This window comes from Castor canadensis, chromosome 1, assembly GCF_047511655.1.
Source record: "Castor canadensis chromosome 1, mCasCan1.hap1v2, whole genome shotgun sequence".
Taxonomy (NCBI): Eukaryota; Metazoa; Chordata; class Mammalia; order Rodentia; family Castoridae; genus Castor; species Castor canadensis.
In genome coordinates, this window is record NC_133386.1 from 168,273,651 (window position 1) to 168,290,060 (window position 16,410).

Sequence of the window (16,410 nt, forward strand, 5' to 3'; positions counted from 1 at the left end):
TTTGATCTGGGGTGAAATTATGCCATTTTCATAGCAAATCAACTTTTCCCTGGCAGTAAAATGATAGGTGCTTTTGCACCTACAGAAATGCTGTTGCTTTCAAGTAATTTTATATTTAAGAAAAAAGTTGTCTTTATTGGGATTGTGATCAAGTCATTCTAAAGGAAAACCCATCTGATAACAGTCAGGTTGACTCACTTTTGATTGGGAACAAGTCCTTAACCCTTCTTGTTTTGATTTTCTTGTTAACAGCAACAACAACAACAAAAACCCACAATAGGAGTGACATGCAATCTTTGTCTCCTTTGTGACACAAAGCTGCTTTAGAATAGCTTCACATGATCTCCAACATAGCACAACAAAATGTCTGTAAAAGGGCAAATTGTTGTTGAGGTAACAACAATTTCACCTCCATGTGTTTTACTTTTAGTGGTGTCAGAGGCAGCAGGAATTTATTCATGCAGTCCTACTGATTTGCAGACTGGGAGTAAATACCAGGCCTTTTCAGTGATTACCAAGAGCCCCCTTCAGTAGAAATGATATATTGCCTTCCTGCAGCACATTAAAGCAGAGGATTGAGGAGTGGGTTCAGCTGAGCCCTTCTGCACACACCTAGCTAGGCTGCAATTTATATTCAGGCAGGACTCTGAGTGGATTTCAGAGGAAGACAGGGAGGAGGGGTATTTCTCTGGAAAATTCCCACCAGGAACAGAAGCAAACTCTGATTTGTCCCTGCTGTTTAAAAAAAAAAAAAAGGTACTTTTTTCTTAGGAAGAAATTAACAGGTAAATTCTTCTTGTCCTTTAAGATTGAAATCTAAGACTGCTAAGCATCTCCCTTGTATTCTCTTTAAAAATAACCCTTTCATGCTTTCTTCCTTCAACTACTGCCTATTTATTATTTCTCTAATTTTTTTGCATTGAGAACATAGTCTATGACTTTTGGTTACTGACCATCCGTCAGAAATTATCCAGGTTCAGCTGGTGCTGAAGCCTGTAATCCCAGCTTCTGAGGAGGCAGAGATGCAGAGGATCATGGTTCAAGGCCAGGCTGGGCAAAAGTTAGCAATACCCCATCTTGACAAATGAGCCAGTGGTGCTCACTGTAATCCCAGCAATTTGAGAGACATAGATGGGAAGATCATAGTCGAAGACTAGCCCCAGGCAAAAATGCAAAACCAATTCTAGAAATAACTGAGGCAAAAAAGGGCTGGGAACTTGGCTCAAGTGGTAGAGGGCCTGCCTAGCAAGTAAAAGGCCCTGAATTCAAACCCCAATACCACCAAAAACAGAAGAAAGAAATTATCTACTTTCATTCTCATGAATGACATCTAACTGTGCCCCATAAAGGAGCCTGCACTATCACTCCAGGCCAAAGTGAAGAGAAACTGGAGGAGGAAAGATGGACCCGTGCTGCACTCAGTAGGCACCAGCCCTTTCAGGCTTTTGTTATTATTATTATCATCACTATTTTATTATTCTAACACCATACAGCAGGGTTTATTGCAACATTTCCACACATGTATATTATGCATTTTGATCGCCCCTTGATTACTCTTTCCTACTCACCCCTTTTAACAACTTTAACTTGTTTATTCTATTTTCAAACATGATTTTAATGTCCTTTGATCATATTCACCCCCATTATCCAGCCCTTTTGCCCTCCCATCTCTACTGCCTCCTCCAAATAGCTCCCCTTTCCATCCATGTCCTTATTTTTGCTTTGTTTTTTTAGGTCAAGCATCTGCAGATGAGAGAAAACATGCAATACTGTCTTTATGAGTCTAGCTTATTTTTCCTAACATGATGATCTCCCTTTTATTTGGCAGATGTAGGATTTTAGCATGGAGGTTTGGAAAATAGGGTAGCTGTGCCAAAATCTAGGGCTAGGTGACCAAAGAGTCTACTTTATTATCAAATATTATATGTACATGCACATACAAATATATATAAATGTATATGTATGATATATATAAACTACTTAACCCTGTTAAATTATACTTCAATAAAAACTAGTATTTCCACGTTTTTCTCCTGAAAGAAAGTACACCTAAGACAGTTAGTTTATTTGCATTATTTTTTGTGGTTTGGTTGCCTTTCCAGGAATAGATTTAAGGCATCAAATGCCATTTTATGTAAAATGTGGAAGGTAATGCTCTTTAAAAGAGATTCTATGAGGGGACTAGGGATGGGGCTCAGTGGCAGAACACTTGCCTAGCTTGTGAGAAGCCCTGGAAGCCCTGGGTTCAGTCCCCAGCACTGCTGAGAGAGAGAGAGAGAGAGAGAGAATGAAATTAAAAGGATAAATAATCATCATGTGATAACAAGCAGATGAGCATGTAATACTCGTGTGTGTCTATATGTATATAATTATACCAGCAAAATGCAGCGCAAATGTGATGGTCCAACAGGAATTAATTGTGTACATGTACTAGAGATAGGAGCTTCATGGATGCTGACACCACAATGTCTGTGGCTTGAGGTCCCTGCTGCCTTCAGGTTCTGACATAATTTGCTTTGACCTCCATCAGTTGCTTTAACTCTGTTAAAAAGAAAATAAAAAAGCATTTTGAGAGAAAAGTCAATGTATTTATAGAAAACAATTAAAAGTCCAGGATGAGGAAAACCATGAAGATTCCTCCAAAATCCTTAGCACTCAGCCTAGACTCACTCTCAGTACACACTTGACTTGCTCATCACATCAGATATATGTTAACCTTCTTTGGATTTCAATAGAATGGAAGTTGCTAGAGAGGGCTTCCTGACAATCTTCTTATAAAATCTGAACTGGACACTAACCTAGGAGTGCTCTAAAAATCGAACCCACTAAAAGATGAAAACCAAATAGTGAGAAAAACATTCAGGTTCTATGTAGACGGCATAAAACATTCTCAATTTTGTCAATGGTTTGTGTGAAAAAAAATCATTCTAATAGCATTTGGTTTGTTTTGCCAAATCAAATTCATTTTTCAAAAACCTTTGTGGTTATTTTGCTGACTTTAACCTGCTAAATGCTTTTGACATTATAGTACATAAAATAAGTTACTATGGCATATTTAGTCTTGAAACTCCCAGTCTTTGCTTTTTTTGGCAATACCAGAATTTGAACTCAGGGCTTCGTGCTTGCAAGGCAGGCACTCTGCAGCTTGAGCCACACCTCCAGCCCTGCCTTATTTTCTTACTATATAGTTTAGCCAATAGGTCAGAGAAAACTCATGTGTGGAATGACTGATCAGCTAAGTTTTATTAATAAGTATATATATATATATGTAATAACATTTCTCTTTTTTCCTTTTTTTAAGCATTTTGAATGTTTAGCTTTATACTAAATGATTACTTCTAACTTTATTTCAGAAAAAAGTAATAAGTTTCTAAAGAACAACTAAATTAAACTCTCTGTAATCAATCATATTTCTTAGAACAAACATGACTCACTGGAAAGAATTTAGACAAATAGGAAAGCCACTAATCCTTCCTTTGTGATGATAATATGAGGGACCTACTTTCAGAGAAATCAGCTTAGCATAGTAGGTGTGCGTGTTTACAAAATTGAAGATGCAAAGGTGAATGTCTGTCTACATAGACTTGGCAAAGGTCCAGAATTAACCTGGAGGAATATGGCAGGGAGAGTAATATTTTCATTCCCAATTATCTCACTTCCCTTCACAATTTTTATTAGTGACAGTGCTTGTTTCTGGAAAAGCAGCTTAGATCTCTTAGATCTCTGTGGCTTGGATACACTTTTAGCTAGCGTTCCTGAAACATATTTATCAGACAAGCCCAAGGAACAGAACACAGTGTGGCAAGGAGGGGAGCAGGGTATGAGAAACAGAAGCTCATCCTGAGACTATGAAAGACTAAGTATAAATAATGGAGGGACTTGGAAAGTGCTTCTTACTGAAGCGCTCATTTGCTAACTTTTCAATTGACTATAATTTCAAGTGCATTCATATTCTCAGTTAGATAGAAAACCCTTTCAGGAAAGGAAGTCTGGCTTATATTTCTGTTATAGACTATGCACTTTGGGAACACAGAAAGCTGTCAACTAATACTTACTAATGGTAAGAACCCCACCATTGGTGCGTTTTTCTAAATAACCCCATAGTGCAAGTCACCAAGAGCTGGGATGGTAGGAACAGCAGAACTCAAAGAACACAAAGCCTGCATCCTCTTCTGTGATGCAGGAGAGTGCTGAAGGTATATTGTGGCACCCTTCAGAGAAAGCTAGGCATCCCAGTAAATACTGTTCTCCCCACTCGTTGATCTTCATTCCTATCTTCCAGGCTAAATGTAAAGATATGACAATGACTGCTTTTTAAAAGTTTTTAGTTTACCCCCTCCTCTTACCTAAAATATACTAATGACACTATGGTGACTTTTTAAAACAAAAAAATTAGTATTTTTATTATAGGAATACCAGGTAACTTACTTTCTAATCTTTTAATTTCCTTCAAAGTAAAAATAATGTCCAATTAGAATTTCCTGAAAATTATGTCTTTGTTAATGTCTACCTACCTATAGAAAGGGGTTTTAAATTATTTGAGAAAAATAGGATAAAAGATCATTCCATAACAAGAATAAGTTCATTCCATTTCTGTCGTTTGTCAAAGAAAATGATGAAGGAAACACGATAATGAAGCACGCATAGTTCACATATTACTTTAGGAAATCTGAAGGCTGTATACAACTATTAATGAAACATTGTTTTAAATAATTTTAAAAGGAGGAAGTCAATGGAATCTCACTTTCCTCGGGATTGATTCATAACTAAGGGAATAGCTTCAAATGTGACCCCTTTAGTATTTCTAAAATACTAAGGGGTAAAATACTAAAATTTCTAAAATACTAGTATAGTATTTTTAAAATACTAAGGGGTAAAATACTAAGGGATGAGTTTTACCAGGGTAAAACTCAAGACTAATGGGAATTTGAGTCCTTTAGGGAAAACAATGATATTTTGGCACATACTCATACAAATTTAACTTTGATAACATGGAGTAGAACAGCATAGGGAGCGTAATTATTAAAACTCATCATGACAGGATATAAGATTCCATAAGTAAGGCCTTTGAATAAAAAATTGGATGCTTTAATTCTTGAAAAACTTGATGGAAAACTGTCACCCATACCTTTTTGGGTTATAAAGCCATGTCCTATAGACACAAAAGTGACCATGTCTCTCTCTATGTCATCCCACGATGTAATCAGCTCCCCACTTTGGGTGTACAGGATTCTGGCTGGGTGGGACATTTTGAGCCGAGAGGAGCAATCATCCTGCAGCTGAAACACAAAGTATTAAAGAATCAACTCTTTTAAAAGAACTATTATCCCAATTTGAATATTCACTCACTTATAATTGTTAGAAATAGGTATAGAAGAGATGGGAAGAAGACACTACAGCATCCCCTACAGTGCTTAAACAACAGAGATGGTCAGTGAAGATTTCCCTGTAGGTCTGCATTTTTCCATGGGAGAAGTTACATTACTGTTTTAAACAATTCTAAATATAATAAATACAGAATTGAGAATCTAGGCATCACAAAATAGCTTAAAAATTTTTTAATGACCAAGTAACAAGAATGACAAAAGGTGAGGGGACCCAAAAGGGCCTCTGGGTGACCCTCAGACAAGTCTGGTAACTACTATGAAAAATTTATCAACTACAAAATTAAAATTTTGATCTAAGACATCTCTGGCTCTGTACTTCAATGATTAGAAAGTCTTTTAACTGATAAAATTTAAAACTATCTACAAGCACTTATTTCAACTTTTCTGTTTTCTTTGCAATGCTCATGAAAACACATGAACAGATGCAGAAGTGTCAACAGCAATAGAAAGAGGATGCCTGACCCTGAGAGCAATCCCGTTAAAATGTGACTAAAGCTTAGGGACAGTGTAATAAATGCAAGCAGGAAGAAATGAACAGTTTCTAAACAGTATATGACCTTTACTTTTTAGAGACCCAAGCCTGTTTCCCCAAAATGCAGAAACCAGGTCCATTCAGTTCCACAACCACCAACAATACTACCGTTTAAGAATCTGTTTGGGAACCCAACTCACAACAATGCAGCATGACAAGAACAGACTGGGTGTGTGATGATGACACCTTGCATCTGAATCCATAACATGAAGCAAGATAGGAAGGAAAATGGGGCAATGCAGCCAAAGAGTGTTGTTTTCACCCATTATTCTGAGCAAGGAATAAATGAGATGAATTGAAGAATAGTTGAAACTATTTGAGAATACATGTCCCTCTGTAGAATGGGATAGCCAGGAAACAGTAGGGGGAGTGTGGTTTTAAACGCAGCTCTAGGCCTCCTGCTAAACAACAGTCATTCAGTAGGAGAGGATTCTAACAGCTCCTGAGGAGACATTTAGAATGACCAAAAAGAACTAATCTCTCCTATCCAATACCAAAAGATCTCTTTTTGTACAACAAGGTATAAGTAGAAAAATTAACAATAGCAACAATGTGAGACCTATGAAGATATTCTACAACCTAACAAGGTACATTGTATTTAAGATGGAGACTGTGAAAAGAATTTACAGCAGTAATACATTTTAGTTGTGTTCCCCCCAAATGCAGTAAAATATGACTTCCATAAACACACACATTGAAAAAGGAAGTAACAGTTTAAAGGAAAAGAATGCTGCTGAAAGGTAGACAGAGATGATTGTGAAGATGATGATAATGATAGTAGCTAAAATGTACTGACATACTTCTATAGAGTGGGTACTTTCTTAGAAGTTCCCAAGGACAATCTAATTTTATTGTATAGAAATAATTATTATCCTCTTTTCATTGGTGAGAAAAATGGAGAACAGAGAGGTTAAATATCATAACCAAGGCCACACCGTTAATAAGAGAAGAAATAGACTTAAGTTGGAAAAAAGACAACTGAATATGGAGAGGAGAGAAGCAGAGAAAGTAAAAGATCAATATTGCCCAATATCAGATCAGTATTGGGGAAGGCTAGGTAGAAGAACTCACACACAATACTGATAAAGGACAAGAGATAAAACTTTGAGAGTGAAGCCTCTGGAATGTCAAAACCTCAGATATTAAACCTATACACTATGCTGATCACTGGAGAAGCTAGAATAAATTAAACTTAAGCAATTATTTTTAAAATAAGAGAACACTTTTCTGTCCAAAATAAAGACCCATTTCTTCAGATCAAATAGGCCAACCTAGGTGAAGGCATAGTTAATGAAAAACATGACTAACATTTAAAGAGAGTGAAAAGTATGGATTTTAAGAATGGGGAAAAATTTTCTTCCAGTTAAGACTTGTTTTCTGCCACACTGAATACCAAAGAAACTACAGAAAAATCTATGAAGCTGTTCAGAGAAAAAGTATTATTACAAGAATTATATATCCAGCCACATTATTATTTTCAGTAAAAAGCTTCTGAATACAAAAGCTCAGAAAACATATCATCTACATATATTTCAGATTATTAAGAAATTAATCAAGTTGCTTAACTATTGGAAAGTCATAATACAAAATGATTAATATTAATCATTATGACTACTGGAACTTGAAACAACTGCTACAAAATTATCTGAAAATGAGTGAATAAAAATTTTAAAGTAAGTCTTGTTTTTTATTATAACTAATATAATAAAGTGTAAAACCAAAAGAAGAAAAATAGTTCTCCTAAAGGAGTAGACAAAAATCATTACCATGTGAACCATTTAATGATTCTATTCTTAGAAAACTCAGGCAAATCAAATGAGTAATCAGTAACAAAACTAAAAGTACTTAAAGTGGCCAAATGCAAAATAAATTTTAAAGCATTAATAGTTTTGTTTTTTGTTCACCCAAAAAGGGCATTTAGAAAATACCGTGGGAGAAAATTCATCCCAATAATAAAACCAACCAGGAAAAGCAATTATTTTAAAATGTGAGATTCTTTTATGAAACCTATAAAGTTTTACTGAACCAAAAAAAAAATGACTATGTATATAAAAGAATGCCAGAAGCCTGGCTGCAAAGAATGAATATTGTAAAAGTTGTCGATTCTTGTAAAGTTAATTAATAGTCTAACACAGCTACAGTTGTGTTATAAAGCTACAATAATTTAAGAGGTATGAGATACTGTATCCAGTAGATGGCTTAAAAGCAGAAGCTAGTATATATAAGATTTTAATACATTGTAAAGTTGGAATTTCAACTCAGTGGGGAGAACAAAAAAGATTATTCAGTAAATAAGGTTGAGATAATAATTATAATCCAACAAAGAAAAGAAAACAGTTTCACTTAAATTTTGCACCAGAAAATAATTTCACATAGTTTTTAAAGTAAAAAAAAAAAACACAATTATAAAAAAATTAGAAGAAAAATAAGCTTGCCTTTATATGCCTTCACAATGGCAAAGGGCTATTTGAACTTCAAAAGCAATGAAAAGCTTTTAAAATTTATTACTTTTTGTGCATCAAAAAAATCTCACAGACACAATGGAAAATTGGAAACTTGTTACATTAAATCTAATAAAATTACATGTAATATGTAATAGTCTTATTACTTAAAAAAGGATGGTGACTTATCAATATGAAAAATGCATCCAATAGCAAAGAATTTAACAGCAAATGCAGACAACTCACAGATGTTATACTGTTCACCATAATAATATGTTATAAATGATAACACAAAACAAATCAAAATCAACTTGGAAGTAATCAAACACATACAAGGCAAAACATGAGTTTGACAGTCTTTTCTTCTCAATCCTGCAAATGCATGTCTCTGAATCACTGCTCTTATCATTGTTGGTACCTTCTGTATACACCAGGTAGATGGAGACACTTATTCACTTGCTACCTGTGGGAACGCAAACTCCAAAATATCCCGAGAAGATACTCTGGCAATAGGTAGCAAAGTGCTCATGCTTATGTAATTTGATTTAGCAGTCTGTCTAGGAGTTTATTTGAGGGTAATAGTTTACAAATCACTACTATGTATTGCACTATTTTTTATAATAGTTAAACTGAAAAACAACCTATGTAGCAAACAAAAGAAAACTAGATAGATAAACACATCCATTGGATAAGATATTATGATGCCACTGAAAATAATGTTTATTTAATGGCTTGAGTAGTGAAGCACTTGCCTAGCAGTGCAAGTCCTTGAGTTTAAACTCCAGTATCACCACCACCACTACCAAAAATAATAATAATAGTGGTTATTTTAAGAATGTTAACTTATATGAGGAGAAGTCACAATAGTTTATTGGAAGACTACAGCAACTCTCAAAACTCTCAAAACCATGTGATTTACTATGATCACAATAGCAAAGAAAATATATAGCTGCATAGAAACCATTGAAATACATATATCCTAAAATTATAATAACTAGTTATTTGTGCACAATAGAGTTTCATCTCCTTGTTGGTGTTTTTCTCCTGATTTTAAGACAATGGCTATATGTTGTTTTATCCTTAGAAAATGGAATAAATGTTATTTAAACAATCAAGAAATTGCTGGGCACCAGTGTCTCACACCTGTAATCCTAGCTACCCAGGAAGCAGAGATCGGGAGGATCCCAGTTCAAAATCAGCCTGTGCAAATAGTTCACAAGATTCTATCTTGAAAAAACCAATCACAAAAAGGGCTAGTGGAGTGGCTCAAGGTGAAGGCCCTGAGTTCAAGCTCCAGTACCAAAAAAAAAAAATCTGTAGTGTTTATTTTTAATACAGTTTTCTTCTGTGATTTTACTAAATTCCCCATAGTAATACCTAGCACATAGTCTGCTCAGGCTGTCAAAACAAATGCCACAGATTGAGTGGTGGAAATAACAGAAAGTTCCACTGTTCTGGAGGTTGGTCATTCCCAATCATGTGCTGCTGAACCAGCTCCTGGTGAGGGCTTTCTCCCTGGTTTGCAGATGGACATCTTGGTTCCGGGTTCTGTGACCTTGCATTTCAGAGAATGATTCTCTCCCCTCCGCCCCATGGCCCTGTCTGCAAATACAGTCACATTGGGGTTTAGGGTTTAGAGTTACAACATATGAACTAGGACAGGATAGAACACAACTCAGTTCTTAACAGTCATTCCTTTTTTTTTTTTTTCTTTCTTCTTCAAGGCAACCAAGCATAAGATAGTCAAATTTTTTATCTGGGCTGTTTGAGAAGTATGTATAAATATGTATCCTAGAGAAACTTGTGTACTTTGAAATGATCCAACAGAAAAAGAGAATATAAGAATTACTTTACCACTTGAATGTCATTATTCTACAGAGATCATGCTTTCCATTTGTAATTAGAAAAATGAATCTAACCTAATAAAGGCAAAATATGAGTTAAATCTAGGCTTATTTCTTTTGGCTTTCACTAATACCTATTTATTTGAGACAAAGCCAGTGACTTTGCAAAAATCTCCTAAAGATAAATTTGAAAATATGGCATTTTCAGTACAATTAGGTTCTAAAATACCTAGTCAGCTTTTGGCCTCTAAAGACATTCTTAGTGCTTAGTTTTTTTAAGTCTAAGTTTATTCAAGTGCTTTTTTGTTTTTAAAGTAAGTAGCACAAATTAGTATTTGCTGTTTTAACAATAACAAAAGTTCATAGGAAAGGAACAATGTTCATGAATTATTTTTCCTCACAATCTCTTTTGCAAGCTTAGTTTTCATAGACCAGGTTTCCTCAGGGCAGGGCACAGGGCATGGTAGGACCACTGCCTGTTACCTGTGGGCATGAGGTACTTGCTAACCCAAATCAGAAGAACCTTTTTCTTTTCTCATTCTTTTATCTTCTACTCATACATTCAGAACTGTTCCTCCGCTGAGAAAGACCATAGTGATTCTAAGATTCTGTAGAATCAAAGAGATGTCACAGGGATGGAAGAAGACGAATGCTTCAGACTGGAGAAGCAGAGCCTGGGCAAGCATAAATCAGAAAGAGATGTTGGCCCTGAAGAGAGAGTCACTAACCCTGGAGAGAGGGAGGCCTCGGTGCTGGCATGACGGATGAGCTAACCCCAGTTGGAGAGGAGAGTTGCTCTAGCAATGTTCAAAGGATATGCGGAAAGAATGTGGCTAAATCATCCAGAATAGCCACACTAGTGAGAGCAGTTGAGAGAAAGTCTGCATTGGATGAGCTTCGAATACCACCTGGGGGTTTTATTACAGAAGGTAGGGCAAAGCACTTTGAAATGCACCTGTTTCTCATTCTTCCATTAAAAGTACCAACCACCGAAATCTCAGCATCTTTGAAATCTTTAGCCAGATTCCCCAAGGGAAGCCTGTCCTCTACCCTGCCTGCTGCCTACTTGTTCCACACACAGTTCATTCTCCAATATTCTTCATAACCAGATAGCCTAAAAGGATGCATTTCTAAGTGACCACAAGAAGCTACTGCAGGCCCTAAAACAAATATATATATATATGTACATATTTGTATAATATGTATATATACATACATATTTATACATATTTGTATAAATATGTATGTATATATATACATAATTGCATAAATATGTATATATGTATAAATATATGTATACATATATATATCATGGAAAAGGAAGAGACTGGAAAGAACTAGTTTTTAATAAAGAAAAAAATATCTAAGTATCTTTTCCATACCAAGGCCACTTTAATCTCCCTCAAAGATTGCTTTTCCCCCATGTCATTTCTTTATTCAGAAACGAGAAGTGTTCTAGCACCTTAGCCTGGGATAGTGTTGTGGATTGAATTCTGTTCCCTCAAAATTCATGTTGAAGCCCTAGCTTCCACTGTAACCTTATTTAAAGATAGAGTCTGTAGGGAGATAATTCAATTTAAATAGAGTCATAATGGAGGGGCTCTAATCTAGTAGAAGTGGTTTCCTTATCAGAAGAGGAAGAGACCTTGGATATCCAGCCTTCAGAACTTGGCATAATAAATATATAATATACAGGTCCACCATATACTTTAAATGATCTCACCATTCATACATATCTCTCCCTGTTTCTTAGTTCAAGAAGCATCTATTTAATATGCTTCATAAACTCTTGTTAACACCCATGCCTTTGTGTGTGGTGCCTCTCATTCTTGCTAATGCTTTTTCTGCATAAGATGTTGAATTTTACTTGTTTCTCAAGTTTTAACAGAGGTCAGGATGGATTCCTTTGTACAGCCTTGTCCCTTACCCCAGGTGGGCTAGACACCCCCTCCTCTGAGCATCTTCAGGTCTTCCTGCCTGCACTACTAATTTGACCTTCACTGCATTTTGCTGGAATGTATTGCATTACTCAAAAGGGAATATGGGCTTCTTCATCATATAAGCTTTGTTTATGAAGACAATCTTCATTCATCATTAAAAATACATGAAGCACATTGAAAAACATACAGGAAATAAAACAAAGGTCACCCATAATATGAGCACCCAAAAATAAATTCTTACAACAATGAAATTATTCCAGGCATTTTTTTCAATTTGTTTGCATATATGTGCATAGAATCTGACTCTACAAGTCTTTCACTTACTTTTGATCATCTTTACTGTCATTATTCTTCATTATGCCCTTTTGTTATTTTTTGAGGTAGATCTCACTTTTTGCCCAGCCCAGCCTAGACCATGATGTTATTATTTATACTTCCCTCTGTAGTTGAATGGCAGGTACACACCACCAGTTATTGGTTGAGATGGGACCTTGAGAACTTTTTGCCTGGGCTGGCCTTGAACCATGATCCACCCAATCTCTGCCTCCCAAGTTGCTAGGATTCAGGCATGAGCCACCAGTACTCAGTTCTAAAAGCTGGTTTTAATTGAATTATAAGATTCCATTCTGTGTGGTATAATTCATTTAATCATTTCTCTACGGATGAGTTTTTAAAATTATTATGTTAAATGAAGTAAGACAGGCTCAGAAAGACAAGGCTACATGTTTTCTCTCATATGTGGAAAAAAGACCCAAAAGATAAACGTATTTCCCAAAACAAACATGATCATATACAAACTCATTCATAGAACATGTTTGTAATAGTGGAACTACTCTATGGAAATTGGGGAAGGAGGGAATGGAAAAGAGAGTGATACAGCATCAATAATATTATAAAACATAACACCTGTAAAAATAGAGGATATAAGGATACATAATGAAAGCTGTTGAAAAATGGAGGGTGGAAGGTAAAGGGGTAAGGGAGAGTAATGGAGGGGATTGAATGGACCAAAGTAAAGTATACTCACAGCAGGGATACATTGAGAAACCCCTTTGAACATCGACATAGATATTAATAATGAAAGATAGGACTGTAAATAGGTACAGTAGGGGGTACTTGTTGGAAGGGGGTGAACAAAGGAGATTAATGTGAGGGAATATGGTTGACAGAGTTCATATACAAAATAAAACAAAAAAACCTCTTAAAATAGATTTAAGTGTGTGGGTGGGGAGACGGTGGGGATCATCTAATCAATGTACAATATAAGCCTATTTGGAATTGTTGCAATGATTCCCCTCCCTGTACAACTAATATATCCTAATACAAAATTAATGGAAAAATTATTTCTACTCTATCTCTATTATAAGAAGTTCTTTGAAAACTATTCCTAACAAATGATTAAACTTTTAAGTTCCTGAAAATGTCCTTGGGATGAAATTCCAAAAGTGAAGTACATTTTCTTATGAGATGTATAACCAAATGTCCTCCAAAAAAATTCTACTTCCATCAACATGAGAGTGCCCATTTCTCTACATACCCAAATAAACCCTGGATATGTTTCCAAAAGCTTTGCCATCTTGAAACAATTTAATGAGAGCATACACCATGTGTTTATTCCTTCTACTGCTACTACTACCATTGATGTTAGCCTGCCAATTATACAGTACTACCAAGTTTATAAAAAGCCTTTTCACAGACATAAATTAGAATAATACTTTGCAGCATCTAGCACAGTGCCCTTCTTATATAAAATTCATAAAATTATATTGTCAAGGAGTAATAGTTATGGAGTGCCTTTTATATACTACAGTGAGAGCCATATGAATCAAAAAGTCATCCTCTGGCTGGATGTAGGTAGACACACGTAATCCTTGCAAAAGCTTTGCAAAGTTTTGCTATCCTGAGTTTAATAGGCTATTTTCACCTATCACCCCTGCTCCATTCTTTACCTATTTATTAATCATTGCATATTGTCTCACTTTTAATTGTAAGGGCTAAGTGCATTTGCTGTTACCTCATTTCTCAAGTGTAGCAAGTTGATCATCAACTGAGATATGACTGGTCTCCCTTATGCTTTGAAACTGGACCAGTCTTCAGAGGCAGAGCTCACCTGAGCTGCTCTTAGTGCCCTATGAACCTCTCTAGGCCATTTTACTGCACCATCTTGCCTCTCCACCCCACTCCCCATCATTCCATCTTTATATGCCTTTCTCTCATCCCAGAAAAAAAATTTTAAAACACTTTAGAAAATAAAAAACACCAACTATTATTTGAAATATCACTGCAACATTTAAGGCTTTTAAAAAAGACCACCAAAATCCATTTGTTACGTGCCTCAACTTTTCATTTAAGCATTAAGACAATGCCAAATTTTAGAATTTTATACCTGAAATTGCAAAGAATAAATGAATTGCTACTCATATTTTCCTAAGTTGTTTTAACTTTGGAAAGTGGAAATTCTGCCAGCCTAGAATACTGGACGGTAAGAATATGACAGGCCTTCTGTTTATTGCAGCACTATTTATAATAGCCAAGCATCGGAAACAGCCCAGATGCTCCACAAGTGATGAATGGATTAAGAAAATGTGGTTATATATACACAATGGAATTTTATTCAGCCATAAAGAAGATGGAAATTATGTTTTTTGCACATAAATAGATAAAACTGGAGAACATCATATTAAGAGAAGTAAGTCAGGCACAAAAAGTCAAAGGTTGCATGTTTTCCCTCATATGTGGAAGGCAGACCTATAACTTAAATGTACACATAATTACATATTTGATATATTTATATGATCATATATGTAATTATATGTACATTTGTCTGTATTGTATTTATATGTATACATATATATGTATATGTATCGTGAGAGAGAACATATTAGTGGTTCTGTCTGAGGGGACTATGGGAGATGGGAGAAGGAAAGAAAATGTTAGAGAGTGAGAAATATTGAAACATCCCATCTATATATGAATATAATGTAATGAACAGTAACCTGTTGAATAATAAATAGGGGAGCGTGGTGGTAGAAAAAGAATAAGTAATTGGGAGGTTAATCTGATTAAAGCATGCTATATACATGTCTGAAATGCCAAGGCGAAACCACCTTGAACTATTAATATACACTTTTTAAAAAATGAAGGCGATGAGGGTAAAATAGGTCTTTTCCAGGTGTGTGGCACAAAGAAAATATGAATGAGTTTGAATATAGTAGATGAATTTTGTATGCATATATGAAAATAGAAGAATGAAACCTGTTGAAATTGTTCTAAGGGAAGAGGGGAGAGGAGGGAGAACAATGGAGGAGTGACTATAATTAAGATACATTGTAAACACATATGTAAATATCACAATGTCTCTTCCCATACAATTATTGTATGCTAATAAAAAGAATATGCTAGGCTTTCTCTACATGGAACATACCTAACACATAATTTATGATGGGGGAGGAAAATCACTCTTTTGTGAACTTGATTTCAAATAGATGAGGAAAACCATTTTAAATTATTTTAAAATACAGATTATACTTTTGGGTAAAATGGACTTAACTGGCATTATTTTATTTTCTGCTAGCCAAGGCTCATATTCAGATTCACACATATGGCAGATAGCATTGGACTTCATATTTTCCCACATATAAGCTCACTTAATAATCAGACCAACCCAACCAGGAAATTATTGTACCCATTTCACACAGCAGAAAATGAGGTTCAGAGAAGCAAAGTCACTTGCCTGGCATATAGAAATGCCAGGGCTGGGATTAGAACCCAGAGCTAATGAACACTCTCGCACACTAGACATACCTCTGAAATGCTCTTGCCCCAGGCATAAGTGCCTTCTTGAGGTCTGCCTCCATTTAGATAAGCCCACACTCGTTTTGTGTCGGGTTGCTTGTACAGGCTGCTCTGTGGACTGTTTTGTGCTTAGTCTCAGCTGGAGAATTTCATTTGGATTTCAGTTCTTGGGCTTCAGAAAGATGTGCCTGTCAAGAAAAGCCCAGAGAATGCCACATTTAGAGAACTATTTGATGTGTACAAGGAATGTGATGGAAGCCAGAAATATCTTGTAATTGTTAAATATTGAAAGATTTCAGGAAGTGACTACTAAGTGCGTTAACTTCTCCTGCCATAGACTCTTTGGCCAATTCCCTTTGCTTCAATGAAACATTAAAGGCATTCATTGGAGTAATAAAATAATAATGAGGCAGCCATTTTGGCAAAGCACTTAACTTTCATTTATAATTTGGAAAAATGAAGAGGGATGTG

The 16,410-nt window shown here is 35.5% G+C and overlaps 1 protein-coding gene across 1 annotated transcript in view; it reads right to left on the reverse strand.

Moving 5' to 3' along the window:
- Positions 1 to 2,323: 2,323 nt before the first annotated feature.
- LOC109676734 (doublecortin domain-containing protein 1) overlaps positions 2,324 to 16,410 on the reverse strand; it is a 50,276-nt gene continuing 36,189 nt past the window's right edge. Inside the window, 4 exon segments of the mRNA XM_074043387.1 lie at positions 2,324 to 2,541; positions 5,129 to 5,279; positions 15,949 to 16,055; positions 16,058 to 16,127. Of these exon segments, the coding sequence (XP_073899488.1) occupies positions 2,414 to 2,541; positions 5,129 to 5,279; positions 15,949 to 16,055; positions 16,058 to 16,127 (456 nt within the window). The 3' untranslated portion in view covers positions 2,324 to 2,413.